Here is a 16,980-nt window from a genome sequence, read left to right as displayed (position 1 = left end):
ACAGGCCCTTCGGCCCAACAACCCCACACTGACCCTCCGAAGAGTATCCCACCCAGACCCATTCCCCTACATCTAAACTGACTCTTGCACTAACATACACAACCCTGAACACTATGGGCAATTTAGCATGGCCAATTCACCTAGCCTGCACATCTTTGGATTGTGGGAGGTAACTGGAGCACCTGGAGGATACCCACGCAGACATGGGGAGAATGTACAAACTCCACATAGTCGGTCACCCGAGACTGGAATCGAACCAGGGTGCCTAACACTGTGAGGCAGCAGTGCTAACCACTGAGCCACCGTGCCGCCAAAATTTGGTTGTATTGTGGGCTTCGTGGGAAAATTTGTTCTGGGACAAATGGAAATGTTAGGAGTGGGATTTGAACCCACACCTCTAGGAAGGGACCAGGCTTTTTGAAATTTCTGTAATTTGTTTTCTGTTCTTTGGGAAGATTTAGGTGGAATACACTTTGTAACTCCAACTGTGATAAAGTGTATCTACTTGTAGCTGCTCTTGTTTGTTCGTTTTATGAGGTTACTTCACTGACAAGAATATGTTTCGAGGCCTGACTGTGGCATGGACTAGAATATTGAGGCTTCAAACAGGAAATGAGAGGAAGAATCTTGAAGAGTAGTAATATTTGTAAGTCACTGGTAAAAATGGTTGAAGTTTTTTGTATTTTCCTTTAGTTAATTGAATTTCATTCCATGACTTGGTTTTATCAGGTAATAATTTTGCATATTCTTGTTTTTTCCCTGCCAACATTTACCCTCCCCATTAGAGCTGGACAAAGAGACAAAAAATGCAAGTTAACATTTTGCTGCATCATTGTACTGAATCAGGTAATTTCAAGTAAGGGAGCTTGATTTGCCTCATTTTCTCTCCTACTCCTTTCAACTTTGGAATTTGATCCTAAGGTCCTCATTGAAAAGATTTGTAGATGGTGGCATACTGTTACTAGTAGAGTTTTCCGTAAATAACTGACAGCAGGAATGGAAGAAAGCGACAGTCCCTATCAATAAATGACATTAAAATAACAAGCTTTCACATTTATAGGAGAAGTGAGAAGTGGGAAGTATGCATAAAGGTAATTTGCAATATTTGTTGTTAAAAACCCTTGAATCATTACAGACTGCAGATTCTTCTGCCGTGTGTTTCACACGCTCTCTCTGAGCTATCCATTCTTTAGCATTTGAAAAGAATCCGAACAAGAGTATTTGTTCAGCTCATGGACTACTGTCTCCATGTAGACGCACTGTTAACCGTAGCTGATTTTATGATCTGAGGATCTTTTGCAGTTTGCCTTCTGCATTATAGGCTCGTCTTTGTGACTCAAATATCCCACCTTAACACGGTGCTGCACCAAATTTAGGTTAATAAATCAGAGGATGTATTTCCATTGTAATCACTGACTACTCCTTTCACTAGATGAGTTGGTCACTGAGGAACAAGGACGTAGGTATCAGGCTGACTCCTCTGGCCTGCACTTGCAGGCTAGGCCGTGGCTCTGGGTTCACAGTTGGGCCTGGGTGCCTGAAGGAGGATAGTTGACGGTCTGGGCACAGTGTGGTGGTCTCCTGGTGTGGCTGCCTTGTTGTGGCGTGGCGGTGTTGTCCTGGCATAGAGGCCTCTTCCCCATGTGAAGGCCTTCTTCATGTTTGTCTTCCAGGTACTCCAGCCAGTAGTGGTGACAGCCCCTCATGGCAGTCTTCCTTGGCGGAGGCTTCCAGAAGAGTGTTCCAGCAGCCCAAGGGTGGGAGTCTTGTCCCACCTGCATCTTCAGGGTATTCCATCATTCCTTAATTGGCTTTCCCCAAGCCCAGGAGCCATTAACTGAACTGTGATGAGTTTTGTCTTAATTTTACTTTATTTTGTTATTACATATGATTTCTGTCATTGATATAGGTGCCGCAGTGGGCCAACTTATCAAATTTCACTCTGTCCTTCACTTAAAAGTACACATGGCAAATAAATTTTGCATCTATTCAATTCTATATTCAAATATTACAGATCTTTTAGTTTTGGCTTTTGCTGCTTAGGACTTTTCTTGTAATGCCAGCCTAGGACAGAATCTGCAGAGAGAAGCATAGTCAATAACCCCTGGTTAACACTGCAGCACTCATCTGACTAGATGTAGATAGGTAACTGTGTTTAGTGTCACTGCACATATGAAGTGAATGAAAAATCATTCATAAGTCAACCACTTGTGAAGTAAACAAATGATCAAACCATCCATTTAACTGGGATTTTATCATGTGATCCTGGAAAGTGCAGATGCATACCATTTAATACAATACTAACTGAATAGATTGGCCAGTATCAATGACCACTTAAGTAACTGAGGGCTGAAGACTCCAAAAGCAGTGATGCTGAGGAAGTTGGTGAGGGTTTAAATGTGCTTTTCTTCAGTTGAAACAGTAAAATTGATAAAAGGTTTTTAATTGAATCGGCAACATTTCTTCTGGAAAATGCTGTCCAAATGATCCCAGCAAATGTATCTTTTCAGTGGTGGATGAGATAATTTATTGTGATATTATTAAGTCAAGAAGGGGAACTGAATACGTGCAGATTAAGTGAAAGGTGTTTCCTTTTGAATAATGTTTCCAATTTCTATCAAGGTTTCACATAACGTGTTAAATTTATTCTGGTAAGTGCACCTTCAAAATGCTTTTGCTAAGAACTCGTATAACTTGAAGTTTCGTGGATAATGTTTGTGATGGATATTTAATGTGCGGTGTCACAATGTGCAAATATCCAGGGTTAGAAAGAAACAAGTGTAAACAAAGTAAAGCAACACTACAGTTGAAAAACAAATTTCTACACAGGATTTGTCCGTGTCAGAGTCAGCATGTATCGCCCATTTTTAAATACTCTGAAGAAGCTGGTGGCGAGTCTCTATGGGACTCCCAAAGTACAGTTAGGTAGGGAATTCTAGAATTTTGAATGATGAAGGATCAACAATCTATTTTTGAGTCAGGATGGTATCTAATTTTGAATGAATTTGAAAGTATTGTTTCTGTCTTCTAACTTGCAGTTATTGCATGTTTAGAAGGTGTTGTTGATGCACCTGTGATAAATTAATGCAGTCTATCCTGTGGATGGTTTATGTAGCAGCCAGGGTGTTGGTGGGAGTGAGTATGTGGATGGGGTGCCAATTAAATGCACTGCGTTGCACAGGATGATGCTGAGCTTCTGTTGGGGTTGCACAAATCTACCCTATTCCTAATGTGTGTCTTGTAGGTGATGGAAATGTCTTGGGGATTTGGGAGGTGAGTTACCTGTAACAGTATTCTGTTAACAATGGTGATATTTGTAAGATTATATTTAAGGACTATATATTTTGATCAGTAAGAGGGTTATACTTTGGGAGTGTACTTTTAAATTCAGGGTAAATGAGAGGGTCATGTGTGTCTGAGCTGAAGTCTACCTGACCGTAAAAGCTGGCTGGTAATTAATGAGGATCAAATGGAAAATGCATATTGCACAGCTGAAAAGGGGATGTTAAGCATCTTTACATTTGAAGGCAATTATAACTGTGGCTATGTCCACAACTGAAAGTCTCCTGAAAGCCATCAAGACATTACCAGGATACTGTTCTGAAACCTAGCATTTTGTTTCTCAGATGAAAGGCTATTTGGGAAAAATTTCTGGTTGTAACAGCTGCTCCTTTTTTTTTGAGGTATTTTAGGTGCTGGAGGGGATTTCCTCGAATTCAAGGAGCAGCAATTACTGTTTCATATGCTGTTGCATTGTTTTGGAACTTTGGGAAAAAAAGTCAAAACAACAGCTGTTTTAAAAGGGAGAAGAACAGACAAAGGAAGCACATGGTGAGGACAGTGCAGGAGAGAGAGAGCGAGAGAGAGAACGTACACAGTTACTGCCTTTGCTGTTTTTGAATTCATGTATCGCTGGACATCGAAGTACGTCTGGGAAAATTAACAAACAGTGAAACTCACAACTAATCTTGGAGGAACCTGTTTGGGTGAAGTTCACAACACAGAATCAGATAAGTTAATTGTTGTTTTAAGTGTGTCCAATAGAAAGGCTGCAGTAGTGAGTAGAGTGGGTTCTTTCTTGATTATATGTTTTTGGAGATATGTCTCTTGATTAAACTTAAAATATAAGCCATAACTATTAATTTAACCTTTTTGTGTTTTGTAGAGGAATAAGATAGGTTTATTTACTGAGTCTGTAGATTATGAAGGAGCAAAAATGGCCTTTAGTACAGTGATATGTACTTCTTGTCAGATGTGTGAGTTTAAAGAGTTTAAGGGTTCCTGCAGATTATATCTGCCATAAATGCTGTTGGATGCGAATCTTATCAGATCGAGTGGATTGGTTGGAGAGACAGATAGAAGTGATGAGGAATTTGCAACAGCAACAGTATGTGATGGATGGCAGTTATAGGAAGGGGGGAAAGTCTCAGATACAGTCACATAGATGAGTTAACTCCAGGAAAGGTAAGAGAGGTAGGCAGCTAGTGCAGGAGTATTTTGTGGATACACCCATTTCAAACAGGTATGCTGATTTGGAAAATGTAGGGGGTGATGGATTCTCAGGGGAACGTAGCACCAACAGCCAAGTTTCTGGTATTGAGAAAAGCTCTAGTGCAAAGAGGGGTACGTTGGCTTCCAAGAGATCAATTGTGTTAGGGGATTCTGTAGCCCGAATCAGACATTTCTGCTGCCAGCAGCAAGAAATCAGAATTTGTGTTGCTTCCCTGGTGCTAGGATCAAGGATGTCTCAGAGAGGGTGCAGAATGGTCTAGTGGGGGGAGAGGGGCCAGCAAGAGGTCATTGTCCACATTGGAACCAACGACATAGGAAGGGAAAAGGTTGAGATTCTGAAGGGAGATTACAGAGAGTTAGGCAGAAATTTAAAAAGGAGGTCCTCGAGAGTAGTAATATCTGGATTACTCCCGGTGCTACAAGCTAGTGAGGGCAGGAATAGGAGGATAGAGCAGATGAATGCATGGATGAGGGGCTGGTGTATGGGAGAAAGATTCACATTTTTGGATCATTGGAATCTCTTTTGGGGTAGAATTGAACTGTACAAGAAGGAAGGATTGCACCTAAATTGGAAGGGGACTAATATACTTGCAGGGAGATTTGCTAGAGCTGCTTGGGATGACTTGAACTAGTACGGTGGGGGTGGGACCCAGGGAGATAGTGAGGAAAGAGATCAATCTGAGACTGGTACAGTTGAGAACAGAAGTGAGTCAAACAGTCAGGGCAGGCAGGGACAAGGTAGGGCTAATAAATTAAACTGCATTTATTTCAATGCAAGGGGCCTAACAGGGAAGGCAGCTGAACTCAGGGCATGGTTAGGGACATGGGACTGGGATATCATAGTAATTACAGAAACATGGCTCAGGGATGGGCAGGACAGGCAGCTTAAAGTACCAGGATACAAATGCTACAGGAAGGATAGAAAGGGAGGCAAGAGAGGAGGGGGAGTGGCCTTTTTGATAAGGGATAGCATTACAGCTGTGCTGAGGAAGGATATTCCCGGAAATACATCCAGGGAAGTTATTTGGGTGGAACTGAGAAATAAGAAAGGGATGATCACCTTATTGGGATTGTATTATAGACCCCTAATAGTCAGAGGGAAATTGAGAAACAAACTTTTAAGGAGATCTCCGCTATCTGTAAGAATAATAGGGTAGTTATGGTAGGGGATTTTAAATTTCTAAACATAGACTGGGACTGCCATAGTGTTAAAGGTTTAGATGGAGAGGAATTTGTTAAATGCGTACACTACAATTTTCTGATTCAGTAAGTGGATGTACTACTAGAGAAGGTGCAAACCTTGACATACTCTTGGGAAAGAGGGCAGATGAGTGAGGTGTCAGTGGGGGAGAACTTTGGGGCCAGCAACCATAATTAGAGTCATAGAGTCATAGAGATATACAGCATGGAAACAGACCCTTCAGTCCAATCAGTCCATGCCGACCAGATATCCCAACCTAATCTAGTCCCACCTGCCAGCACCTGGCCCATTTCCCTCCAAACCTTCCTATTCATATACCCATCCAAATACCTTTTAAATGTTGCAATTGTACCCACCTCCACCACTTCCTCTGGCAGCTCATTCCATGCATGTAACACTTTCTTTGTGAAAACGTTGCCCTTTAGGTCTCTTTTATATCTTTCCCCTCTCACCCTAAACCTATGCCCTATAGTTCTGGACTCCCCGATCCCAGGGAAAAGACTTTGTCTATTTATCCTATCCATGTCCCTCAATTTTGTAAACCTCTATAAGGTCACCCCTCAGCCTCCGACACTCCAGGGAAAACAGCCCCAGCCTGTTCAGCCTCTCCTTGTAGCATAGATCCTCCAACCCTGGCGACATCCTTGTAAATCTTTTCTGAACCCTTTCAAGTTTCACAACATCTTTCCGATAGGAAGGAGACCAGAATTGCACACAATATTCCAACAGTGGCCTAACCAATGTCCTGTACAGCCACAACATGACATCCCAACTCCTGTACTCAATACTCTGACCAATAAAGGAAAGCATACCAAATGCCTTTTTCACTATCCTATCTACCTGTGACTCCACTTTCAAGGAGCTATAAACCTGCACTCCAAGTTCTTTTTGTTCATCAACACTCCCTAGGACCTTACCATTAAGTGTATAAGTCCTGCTAAGAGTTCCTTTCCCAAAATGCACCACCTCGCAATAATCAGAATTAAACTCCATCTGCCACTTCTCAGCCCATTGGCCTATCTGGTCAAGATCCTGTTGTAATCTGAGGTAATCTTCTTCGCTGTCCACTACACCTCCAATTTTGGTGTCATCTGCAAACTTATTAACTGTACCTCTTATGCTCGTATCCAAATCATTTATATAAATGACAAAAAGTCGAGGACCCAGCACCAATCCTTGTGGGACTCCACTGGTCACAGGCCTCCAGTCTGAAAAACAACCCTCCACCACCATCTTCTGTCTTCTACCTTTGAGCCAGTTCTGTATCCAAATGGTTAGTTCTCCCTGTATTCCATGAGATCTAACCTTGCTCATCAATCTCCCATGGGGAACCTTGTCAAACGCCTTACTGAAGTCCATATAGATCACATCTACCACTCTACCATCATCAATCCTCTTTGTTACTTCCTCAAAAAACTCAATCAAGTTTGTGAGATATGATTCCCCCTGCACAAAGCCATGTTGACTACCCCTAATCAGTCCTTGCCTTTCCAAATACATGTACATCCTGTCCCTCAGGATTCCCTCCAACAACTTGCCCATCACCGACGTCAGGCTCACTGGTCTATAGTTCCCTGGCTTTCCTTTCCACCCTTCTTGAACAGTGGCACCACCTTTGCCAACCTCCAGTTTTCCGGCACCTCAGCTGCGACTATCAATGATACAAATATCTCAGCAAGAGGCCCAGCAATCACTTCTCTAGCTTCCCACAGAGTTGTAGGGTGCACCTGATCAGGTCCTGGGGATTTATCCACCTTTATGTATTTCAAGACATCCAGTACTTCCTCCTCTGTAATATGGACATTTTGCAAGATGTCACCATCTATTTTCCTACAGTCTATATCTTCCATTTTCTTTTCCACAGTAAATACTGATGCAAAATACTCATTTGGTATGTCCCCCATTTTCTGCAGCTCCACACAAAGGCTGCCTTGCTGATCTTTGACGGGCCCTATTCTCTCCCTAGTGACCCTTTTGTCCTTTATGTATTTGTAAAAACTCTTTGTATTCTCTTTAATTCTATTTGCCAAAGCTATCTCATGTCCCCTTTTTGCCCTCTTCATTTCCCTCTTAAATATACTCCTACTTCCTTTACACTCTTCTAAGGATTCACTCCATCTGTCCTGTCTATACCTTACGTATGCTTCCTTCTTTTTCTTAACCAAACCCTCAATTTCTTTAGTCATCCAGCATTCCCTATACCTACCAGCCTTCCCTTTCACCCTGACAGGAATATACTTTCTCTGGATTCTCGTTATCTCATTTCTGAAGTCTTCCCATTTTCTAACCATCCCTTTACCTGCGAACATCTGCCCCCAGTCAGCTTTCGAAAGTTTTTGCCTAACACCGTCAAAATTGGCCTTTCTCCAATTTAGAACTTCAACTTTTAGATCTAGTCTATCCTTTTCCATCATTATTCTAAATCTAACAGAATTATGGTTGCTGGCCCCAAAGTGCTCCTCCACTGACACCTCAGTCACCTGCCCTGCCTTATTTCCCAAGAGTAGGTCAAGCTTTGCACCTTCTCTAGTAGGTACATCCACATACTGAATCAGAAAATTGTCCCAATCTATAATTCTATTAGATTTAAAATTGTGATAGAAAAGGATAGACCAGATCTAAAAGCTGAAGTTCTAAATTGGCGAAAGGTCAATATTGACGATATTAGGCAAGAACTTTCGAAAGCTGATTGAGGGCAGATGTTCGCAGGTAAAGAGACGGCTGGAAAGCTGAGGGGGAGCCTGCCCAGGTAAACAAATGGCTGCCTTTCAGTCATTTATTGATCAATTGGACTTTAGTAGGGTATAAGTGGGATTTACACCCATCTGGAGCAGCAAGTCCCACTTCAGAGAGTTGCTGGCCAATTGGGTGACTGGCAGCTCTGTCATCCTATGTGTGCCAGACTGTAATGGTGATCACTGCTGGCACTACAGTCTGACCTCAATGAAAACATCAATGGAGCTGAACCCTAATTGGGTCAATTTCACCAGGGTGAGGCTGGACCCAGTAAGAAGGGTGATGAGCCAGTTTAAATTGAGCATACGTAGATATGGGGTGGGCATTGGCAGAAAGGGAGGTGTTGGGTAAAGGGGAAGTTGTGAAATTGGGGGTTTAGTCTAATTGGTACAGGGGACTCCCATTTATCTCCACATCTTGGCTGGCACCAATGAAAGCTCCTGTGCTTCCTCCATGCTATGGATCTCCCCTGCTACAGGTATAAAACACTGGAGACTATTAATTGGCCACTTAAGGGCCTCAATAAACCCAAGGTGGCAAGCCACTTGACATTTACACCACCCCCAGTAAAGTTTCATCCAAGTTGAGGCTGGGTGGGTAGGTAGTGGGAAGGCCACATGCTGGATTTTACAAACACCCACCCACCAGTGGGATGTCTAAACTCCAGCCGTATAGAACCTGAGCAGAACAATAAAAATTGTACTGAGTAGAACTAAGGAAGGCTGACATTGAACTTGGCAGTGGGGAATGTTAATTGTCATCTATGAGACCAATCCTGACTGTTGTTCAGATCTCACTGCATTCAGTGTGGATTGCTTCATGGTGGTCAAATGCTCTCTTGATGTCAAAGGTTGTATTCTCACATCTCTGAGAAATCTGAAAACCAGATGTTTTGTAAAACTAATGTGGAGAAAGTGAGGACTGCAGATGCTGGAGATCAGAGTCGAGAGTGTGTTGCTGGGAAAGCACAGCAGGTCAGGCAGCATCCGAGGAGCAGGAGAATCGATGTTTCGGGCATAAGCCCTTCATCACCAAAACCAATGTGGGAACAGGTTGGGCTACTGACACAGGACTTACATTGTAAGCACTTTTTAAATACAAACAAAGAGGATTGATAAGGTCCTGGGGAGTGAACAAAGAGACCTTCGAGTGCAGTTTCGTAGCTCCTTGAAGATGGAGTCGCAGGTAGATAGGATAGTGAAGAAGGTGTTTAATATGCTTTCCTTTATTGGTGGAGGCTGGTACAGTTACAAATGTAAAAAGGTATCTGGATGGACATCTGATCAGGAAGGATATGGGCCAAGTGTTGACAAATGGGACTGGATTAATTTAGGATATCTGGTCGGCATGGACAAGTTGGATCAAAGGGTCTGTTTCCATGCTGTACATCTCTATGATTCTAAGTGCCTGCCGTTTACTCTGCTTACATTGTATGTTTTGTTAGGTTTCAGCTTCAGAAAATAGTCACGTCTTTGCTAGCTGAGATGTTCAACACTGTGTTTGAGGTCTGACAGGAAGGATAGGATAATTTTTTTTATTCACGCATTGGATCTGGGTGTCTCTGCCTAGACCAGCATTTATTTCCCCATCCCTAATTGCCCAGAGGATAGTTAAGAGACACCCACATTGCCATGGGTCTGGAATCACATACAGACCAGATCAGGTAAGGATGGCAGATTCCCTTCGCTGAAGGACGTTTGGGAACCAGATGGGTTTTTCTGATAATTGGTCATCATTAGACCCTTAATTCCAGACTCTATATTGAATACAAATTCCACCACCTGCAATGGCTGGATTTGAACCTAGGTCCCCAGAACATTAGCTGAGCTTTTGGATTAATAGTCTAGCAATAATACCACAAGGCCATTGCCTCCCCTAATGGTCTCAACTGTTACTGAACAGTAACTTTAACCATAGCTTCCTACCTCTGGACTGTTTAGGCCAGTTTTGTGATCCCAGCAAAACCTGAGCCTGAATATTACTTACTCTCTAAGCCAGAAGGACGGGTGTGATGAGATGACTGTCACTATGTTTATGAAGTTCGTTTAATTGAGTAATTTGTGAAAGCCCTCAGCACAGTTTTGGCCTTGTGCTAGAAACCGACCAAAAAGAGCTGGCAAACCTTGCCAGAAACTCAAAAACAAAATGTGTGCTTAAGGTAAGTGGCTACATACAGAGGAAAGAACAAAATGCCAGGCAGGCTGAAGTGAAAGGAAATACAAATTGGACGCATGAAATGGATTCTCTGGAAGGAGATGTTGTGGCAATAAATATTTAGCAAGATATCCATATTCCTGTACCAGTTAGGTGCAAGGAAGTTTGTATTGCTTGTCATTTCAGGGCACCACCTACAATGATCTAAATTAACTTAGTCTGTCAGAGGTGAAGCCAGGCTCAACAACCTGTTCAGTATTTAAACTTCTTAGGAACTCTGATATTGTGGGGAGTGTTTTGTTGAGTTGTTGACTCCTTTGCACAGGAGAAGTAATGTCATATTGGGGTTCTCCTCTTTTCATGTTGGAAGTTCAGTTGAAAATTGTGATTTATGCCATTTCCCTGTCAGTGCTGCCAATTTGTCATCTTTTTTCTGAACCAAGGGACCTGGATTTGATTCCACCCTTGGGCAACTGTGTAGAGTTTACACATTCTCCCCGTGTCTGCATGGATTTCCTCCGGGTGCTCTCGTTTCCACCCACAGTCCAAAGATGTGCAGGTCAGGTGGATTGGCCATACTAACTTGCCCATAGTGTCCAGGGATGTGCAGACTAGATGGATTAGCCATGGGAAATGTTGAGTTATAGGGATAAATCTGGGCGGGATGCTGTTTGGAGGGAAGTTATGGACTCAATGGGTCAAATGGCCTGTTTTCACACTGTAGGGATTCTATGATATAGTGAGAGACTTGAAGAGAATCTCTGTGAAATATCTGCAAATGAGACTTCTTGGTCATATTTCATACATTGAAGGACTGTAGACTGATTTTGCATCAAGTCATTGGGACTACCTGTGTTTTGTAATGGCTTCATATCATTGTGACCTTCATACTGCTTCTGAGCAATCGCATTACAAAGTGACAGAGTATACAACAAGAGAAGGCTACTCTGATGTGAGCAGAAAGAATTATTTGGCCAAGTATATGAATCCTGGGGGTGAAGATGAGTTTTTTTAAAAAAAAGACTTAGACTCCCTATGGTGTGGGAACAGGCCATTCGGCTCGACAAGTCCACATCGACTCTCTGAAGTGTAACCCACCTCGACCCATTCCCCCTAACTAATGCACCTAACACTATGGGCAATTTAGCATGTCCAATTCACCTGATCTGCACATCTTTGGATCGTGGGAGGAAACCCACACAGACACTGGGAGAATGTGCCAACTCACACAGAAAGTGACCCAAGGCAGGAATCAAACCTGGGTTCCTGACGTTGTGAGGTAACAGTGCTCACCACCGAGGCACCGTGCCACCCTGTGTTTTCATAATGTTTGAGGAACAGTAACTCTTGCCTTAAGTCCTCTCAAGAAATGTTCTTCAGCCTCTGAATCCAGGCCAGCAATTGGAATATTGGAACCTCCACCTCACCAGCTCAAAGGCTTTCCCATCCTGCCCATTTGGGTTTCTGAAACAAAACAGCAACCATAAGGCAGACTGTTGAAATAAACTGAGTTGAAAATAAGTTGGAATGAAAGCAAAATCAGCATGATCACTGCCACAGAACAGAACCAAAAAACATACTAATAATAAAAAAAGTGATCTTTGTTGTAACCAAGGTCAGAGCCCAGTGTACAAATTGCTGTACCTCTTGCATCAAAAGATTGAATGACTTCCAAGAAATGGATCTGAAATACTTTGGGACGCACTGAGAATGTGATGTGCTCTATATAAGTGCAAACTCATTTAAAAAAATTTTGATACAGATAGACGTTGCAGAAAAGTAACCGTTTCTATTTCCTTTGTGTCCCTGTAGCTGCAGATCAGATATCTCCTCCTGACTATCTTCGCTGCTTGTATTGGTGGCACCTTCCAATACGGGTTTAACCTGACAATCATCAATGCGCCAACAACTGTGAGTCCAGAGCAATGGTCAACTCAAAAAGGTTAGATGCCTCCACATTGGTCAAGGCACAATTAAAACTAAAGTTGTATTTTCTTTCTATCATCAAAATGACAGTTTATCCAAAATTTTATCAATGAGACTTGGATTGAGCGCTATGGCACAAAACTGGAGAGCTGGGTCATCACACTGCTCTGGACCTTTATCGTGGCTGGTTATTCTATTGGAGGATTGGTCGGGGCACTAATTGCTGGACCCATGGCCGTAAGGTTTGGAAGGTATGAACTACACCAGGAAATGTTTGGTGTAAACCAATATTGGCTGTTAACGTCAAGAGGTGTATCAGGACTTACATAAATCACGGTTAATAAAATCTCAACAGGTCTGTCTAAGATTAGAGACAATGAGTTGACACTTTCTCACACATTAATTCCCATTCATCTAGGTGATGAAAACCGCTTCTGAGTCAAACCAGCTGCATGGTTGCATGTACAACTGCCTCCATGATTTGCAGATGTCCTAAATACCCTCCTATCTCATCATCCACCCCCTCCAATGAAAAAGGTTGGGGACTGGTATGGGGATGGGACTTCCCAAAAAAAGATGAGCAGAGCTAAAATATCTGCAGTGAGGATGCTACCACATTAATCATTTATAGGAATTATGGATAGTTAGGAAAAGTACAACTTTTTTGCTATGACTGGGAACATTCTTGTGAAAAGTCTTGCGGGAGAAAATTACAATGGCCGTAATTGCCATCACATGGGGGCACTCCCAGCACGTTTTATTGACAAACTTTCTTCATTGTGTTTTCTTTCAGGAGAAATTCACTTTTGCTAAGCAATATTTTCATACTCGTTGGGGCTTTGCTAATGGTTCTGAGCAGAACAGCAACATGCTTTGAGTTGATCATAGTCGGGAGATTCTTTTATGGAGTAAACTCAGGTAACAGTTTTAATGAATTCAGAGGCAGAATTTGGTTTTGGGGAGGGCATAAAATGGAAGATATAGAATTGGCTGCCATAGTTTATTCCTGCCTGGAATACCTGCTACCCAAATGCACCCTAACAGATGCACACCCTGTCTGATATACACACTGCCCAACATATAACACTAATATATTTCCTTCCTGATGTACACCCCACCTGATATACTTCATGCCCACTGTCCTAGAAGTGTTATGGTGCAGAAGGAGGCCATTTTGTCTGCCCTGGCTCTGCAAATGAGCATCATGACTCAGTGCCATTCCATTATTTCTGGTGTTTCTCAGTTTATTTCAAGCATAGCTATTTCTTTAAGAAGATACACTTGTCTAATTTACAGCAATTTTAAGAGAATACCTAATTCAGTTTCAACCAATGAACCTATTGAGAAAAAGTGAAAAGGGAAGCACTTCCTCCCTACCATTCACCAAGCTCCTGGGTTAGCACACTTTACTTGTGGCAGTAAACCTGAGTAAAATCACCTCTTTCCTCCACTGCATTGAATTCTCTCATTGAATCAAATTCTAGATGTACCCACTTGGTCTCTGATTCTCTCCGGTGAAGTCTCTCTCACACTGGCTGTGTACTCTTACTACTTACCTGACCTGTAACCCATCCCCTGTCTTATATACAGCCACCCATTACACATCATGCCTCATATACACACTGCCCAGTATACATCCCATCTGACATACTCCATGCCCAATATATAAACTGACCAATATACACTTTTCTCAATATCCACTCTGACTGATAAACACACTGCCCAATACGCACAATGCCTAGTGCATTCCCTGCCCCATGTGCATCCTGCTCAATATATACCCTACTCAAAATTCACTTTACCTACTGAACTCCCTACCCAGTATACTTCCCACTTATTATATACCTGACCTGATATACACAGTATCATTATACATGTGCCCAATATATACCCGCTTGATATACGCAAAGGCCATATACACCTGCTTGATATATTCTCTGCCTGATATACACATTGCCCAATATGCATCCAACCTAATATGTTCCCTGACCAATATAGATACTGAATTATGTATATCCTTCCTGTATTCCCTGTTCAATATGCTTCCTGGCAAATATACATCCTGTTCAATTATGCTGTGCCCAATACTGTCCTCATCTGATAGGCTCACTACCCAAAATAACTCCGATATACTCTCCCAACCACTATACTCCCCTAGCACAGTCCCACCAACTGTACTCCCCCAACCAAAGTTCCTTCCATCTAATATACTCCTAAATTGATGTTCTTTTTAACTAAACCTTTAGTATTCTGGTGTAAAACTCCCTGTCAAAACTCCTTATAGGGCTCCTTGTCAAGGTTGGCTTAATAATGCTCTTGGAAAGCAGGTTTATTTAATTATGTTAAAAATATTGTACAAATTCCACTCGTTGCTGTTGCAGTGCAATGTTGTGCTGTGACTGCCACACTGCGAGATCTAATTATAACAGTTGTAGCAATGTTGAGTGTGTGGGGTTGTGGTGAGTCAAGGAGTGGGGCTGCTTAGCTGGGACGGTGAGGTGGTGAATGAAACAGGTATGGTGAATGGAGAAATGTGTCACACAAGTGGTTCACTTATAAGGACATGAATGGTAAAAATGCACTCACTGAGCTTGACCAGTTGTGTGAGATAATTGAACTACTTTGCAGCACTGGATTCAAGCTCTTGTTTAAGCACACTATGACCTGCAGATCCTTGTTTGCTATGGTCTGCCTGTACGGCTTGCAAAACAAAGTGTTTCACTGTATTTAGGTTTATGTGACAATGATAAACCAAATCAAATGAAAAAAAAAGACTGTTGGCATTAACAGTGAAGAGTATCTCTGTAACGTCTGTCTGAAAGTTCACTGGCCACCTTACAGTCAGGAACCTCTCTCTTTCTGTCAGCCACTTGCACCAACCTTTCCAGCGCAGCACTGGAGTGCCTAGGGTCACACTGTCTGGATTATTACTGCAGTTCCAATTCTTCCGTCTGCTTATAAACTCCTCAGGCAGTTCCAGCTGCTTCTGCAGCAACAGCATGAGCACATGTAAGAAATGCAGACTAACTTTAAATACAACTCACTTGCTTTAAATGAAATAAAAACACAAGATACTTGAGATACTTAACAGATCTGTGGAGAGACAAACGGTCAACGTCTTAGATTGATGATCTTTCATTGGAAATATTGGTGTGAGTCTAAAACAAAAATGGATGCCTTGCTGACATATCCATGCTATGTCTTTAAGTAAGAAGGCAGCACAAATTGCTATTCCAGATCGTGGGCCAATCATACCCAATGTAGTCACCATACCAGGTTACCCGCTCAATCCAATTTCCTGTGCTGTGATTCTCCATTGTTAATTTCCAAGCTAAATGCGAATCTGTCATAAAGTACCTTGAAAGCAAACGTACAGGTTGAATCGCAGTGTTGCATGTGTTCAGTGAGTACAGATTAGAAAAGAATGGTTGATCTGTAACGGTGTGATGTATCTTTCCTTTTGCTCTGAGGTGTGGGATTGAACATTAACCCCATGTATCTTGGTGAGAGTGCACCAAAGGAAATCCGGGGCATGGTGGCCTTGTCATTTGCTCCGTTCACTGCAGCTGGATTAGTGCTCGGCCAAACCATTGGACTCAGGTGAGTGCTGTGTTTCACAATAGCTCTACAATGCCCGTGAGTCAAGGCACGGAAATAATTCTCATCGTGGGCTCACCTTAAGATTTCTCCAGGGTACTTCTCTAATTTCCGGGGCCTACCTTTTGGTTTTCAGGAGCTCCTTTCTCATTCTCTCTCATTCCTTCATTGCATGATGCAGTCACATAATATACTGACCTTCTGTAGTTGTGTTGATGTGTGGATTATTTGGACTCACACAGAAACAGATTGGAAGAAATTATCAATATCCTAAATAATTATGATTGCTCAATTAAAAATGAAAACATAACGCTGAAAGAAAGCATTGATTTCCTAGATGCCACAGTGCTCCTTGTAGTCTCTAACTCCTCCTTTTGGTTTCTCTCTCATTCCTCTCAGTCTTGCTGTCACACTCTCTCCCATATTCCCAGTTAATCTCCCTTTCTCTCCCACCACCTTCCCTTGTAGCTGTCTTCTCTCTCTCTCTCTCTCTCTCTCACACACACACTCCCCCTTTATAGATTCCCTGTCATACCTCGCCTCTCTAATGGCCTCCCTTTTATACCCCCATTCTGTAGCAGTCTCCCTCCACCTCCCTTACAGCCTCCCTCCACCCTCCAAACACCCACTGAAAATTAAAGTTTCTTTCTCTCACCTCTCTGCCATTGAGCCCTTACAGTGTAATCTACCATGACCTGTTCCCATATATCATTCAATGGTCTAGTGGCATTATTGCTAGACTATTAATTCCTGAAATGTCTAGGGTCATGGGTTCAAATCAGGTGGAATTTAAATTCCATAAAGAATGTGGAATTAGGTGTCTAATGATGACTGTGAGACCATTATTGTATTGT

At 42.3% G+C, this 16,980-nt stretch overlaps 1 protein-coding gene across 3 annotated transcripts in view; it reads left to right on the top strand.

Annotated features, from left to right (window-relative positions):
• Positions 1–2,360: 2,360 nt before the first annotated feature.
• The window catches only part of LOC140487865 (solute carrier family 2, facilitated glucose transporter member 11-like), a 51,737-nt gene continuing 37,117 nt past the window's right edge, over positions 2,361–16,980 (top strand). For 2 of the 3 annotated variants that reach the window (XM_072587228.1, XM_072587226.1), the window contains exons 1-5: positions 2,361–2,385; positions 12,416–12,514; positions 12,620–12,780; positions 13,323–13,447; positions 16,000–16,129. In XM_072587228.1, coding sequence (XP_072443329.1) covers positions 2,371–2,385; positions 12,416–12,514; positions 12,620–12,780; positions 13,323–13,447; positions 16,000–16,129 — 530 coding nt within the window. In that variant the 5' untranslated portion in view covers positions 2,361–2,370. Of the gene's footprint in view, positions 2,386–3,820; positions 3,832–12,415; positions 12,515–12,619; positions 12,781–13,322; positions 13,448–15,999; positions 16,130–16,980 lie in introns of those variants that run through there. The other variant, XM_072587227.1, reaches the window with a different exon arrangement.

This window comes from Chiloscyllium punctatum, chromosome 17, assembly GCF_047496795.1.
Source record: "Chiloscyllium punctatum isolate Juve2018m chromosome 17, sChiPun1.3, whole genome shotgun sequence".
Classification (NCBI taxonomy): domain Eukaryota; kingdom Metazoa; phylum Chordata; class Chondrichthyes; order Orectolobiformes; family Hemiscylliidae; genus Chiloscyllium; species Chiloscyllium punctatum.
This window is presented reverse-complemented; position numbering and strand designations above follow the sequence as displayed.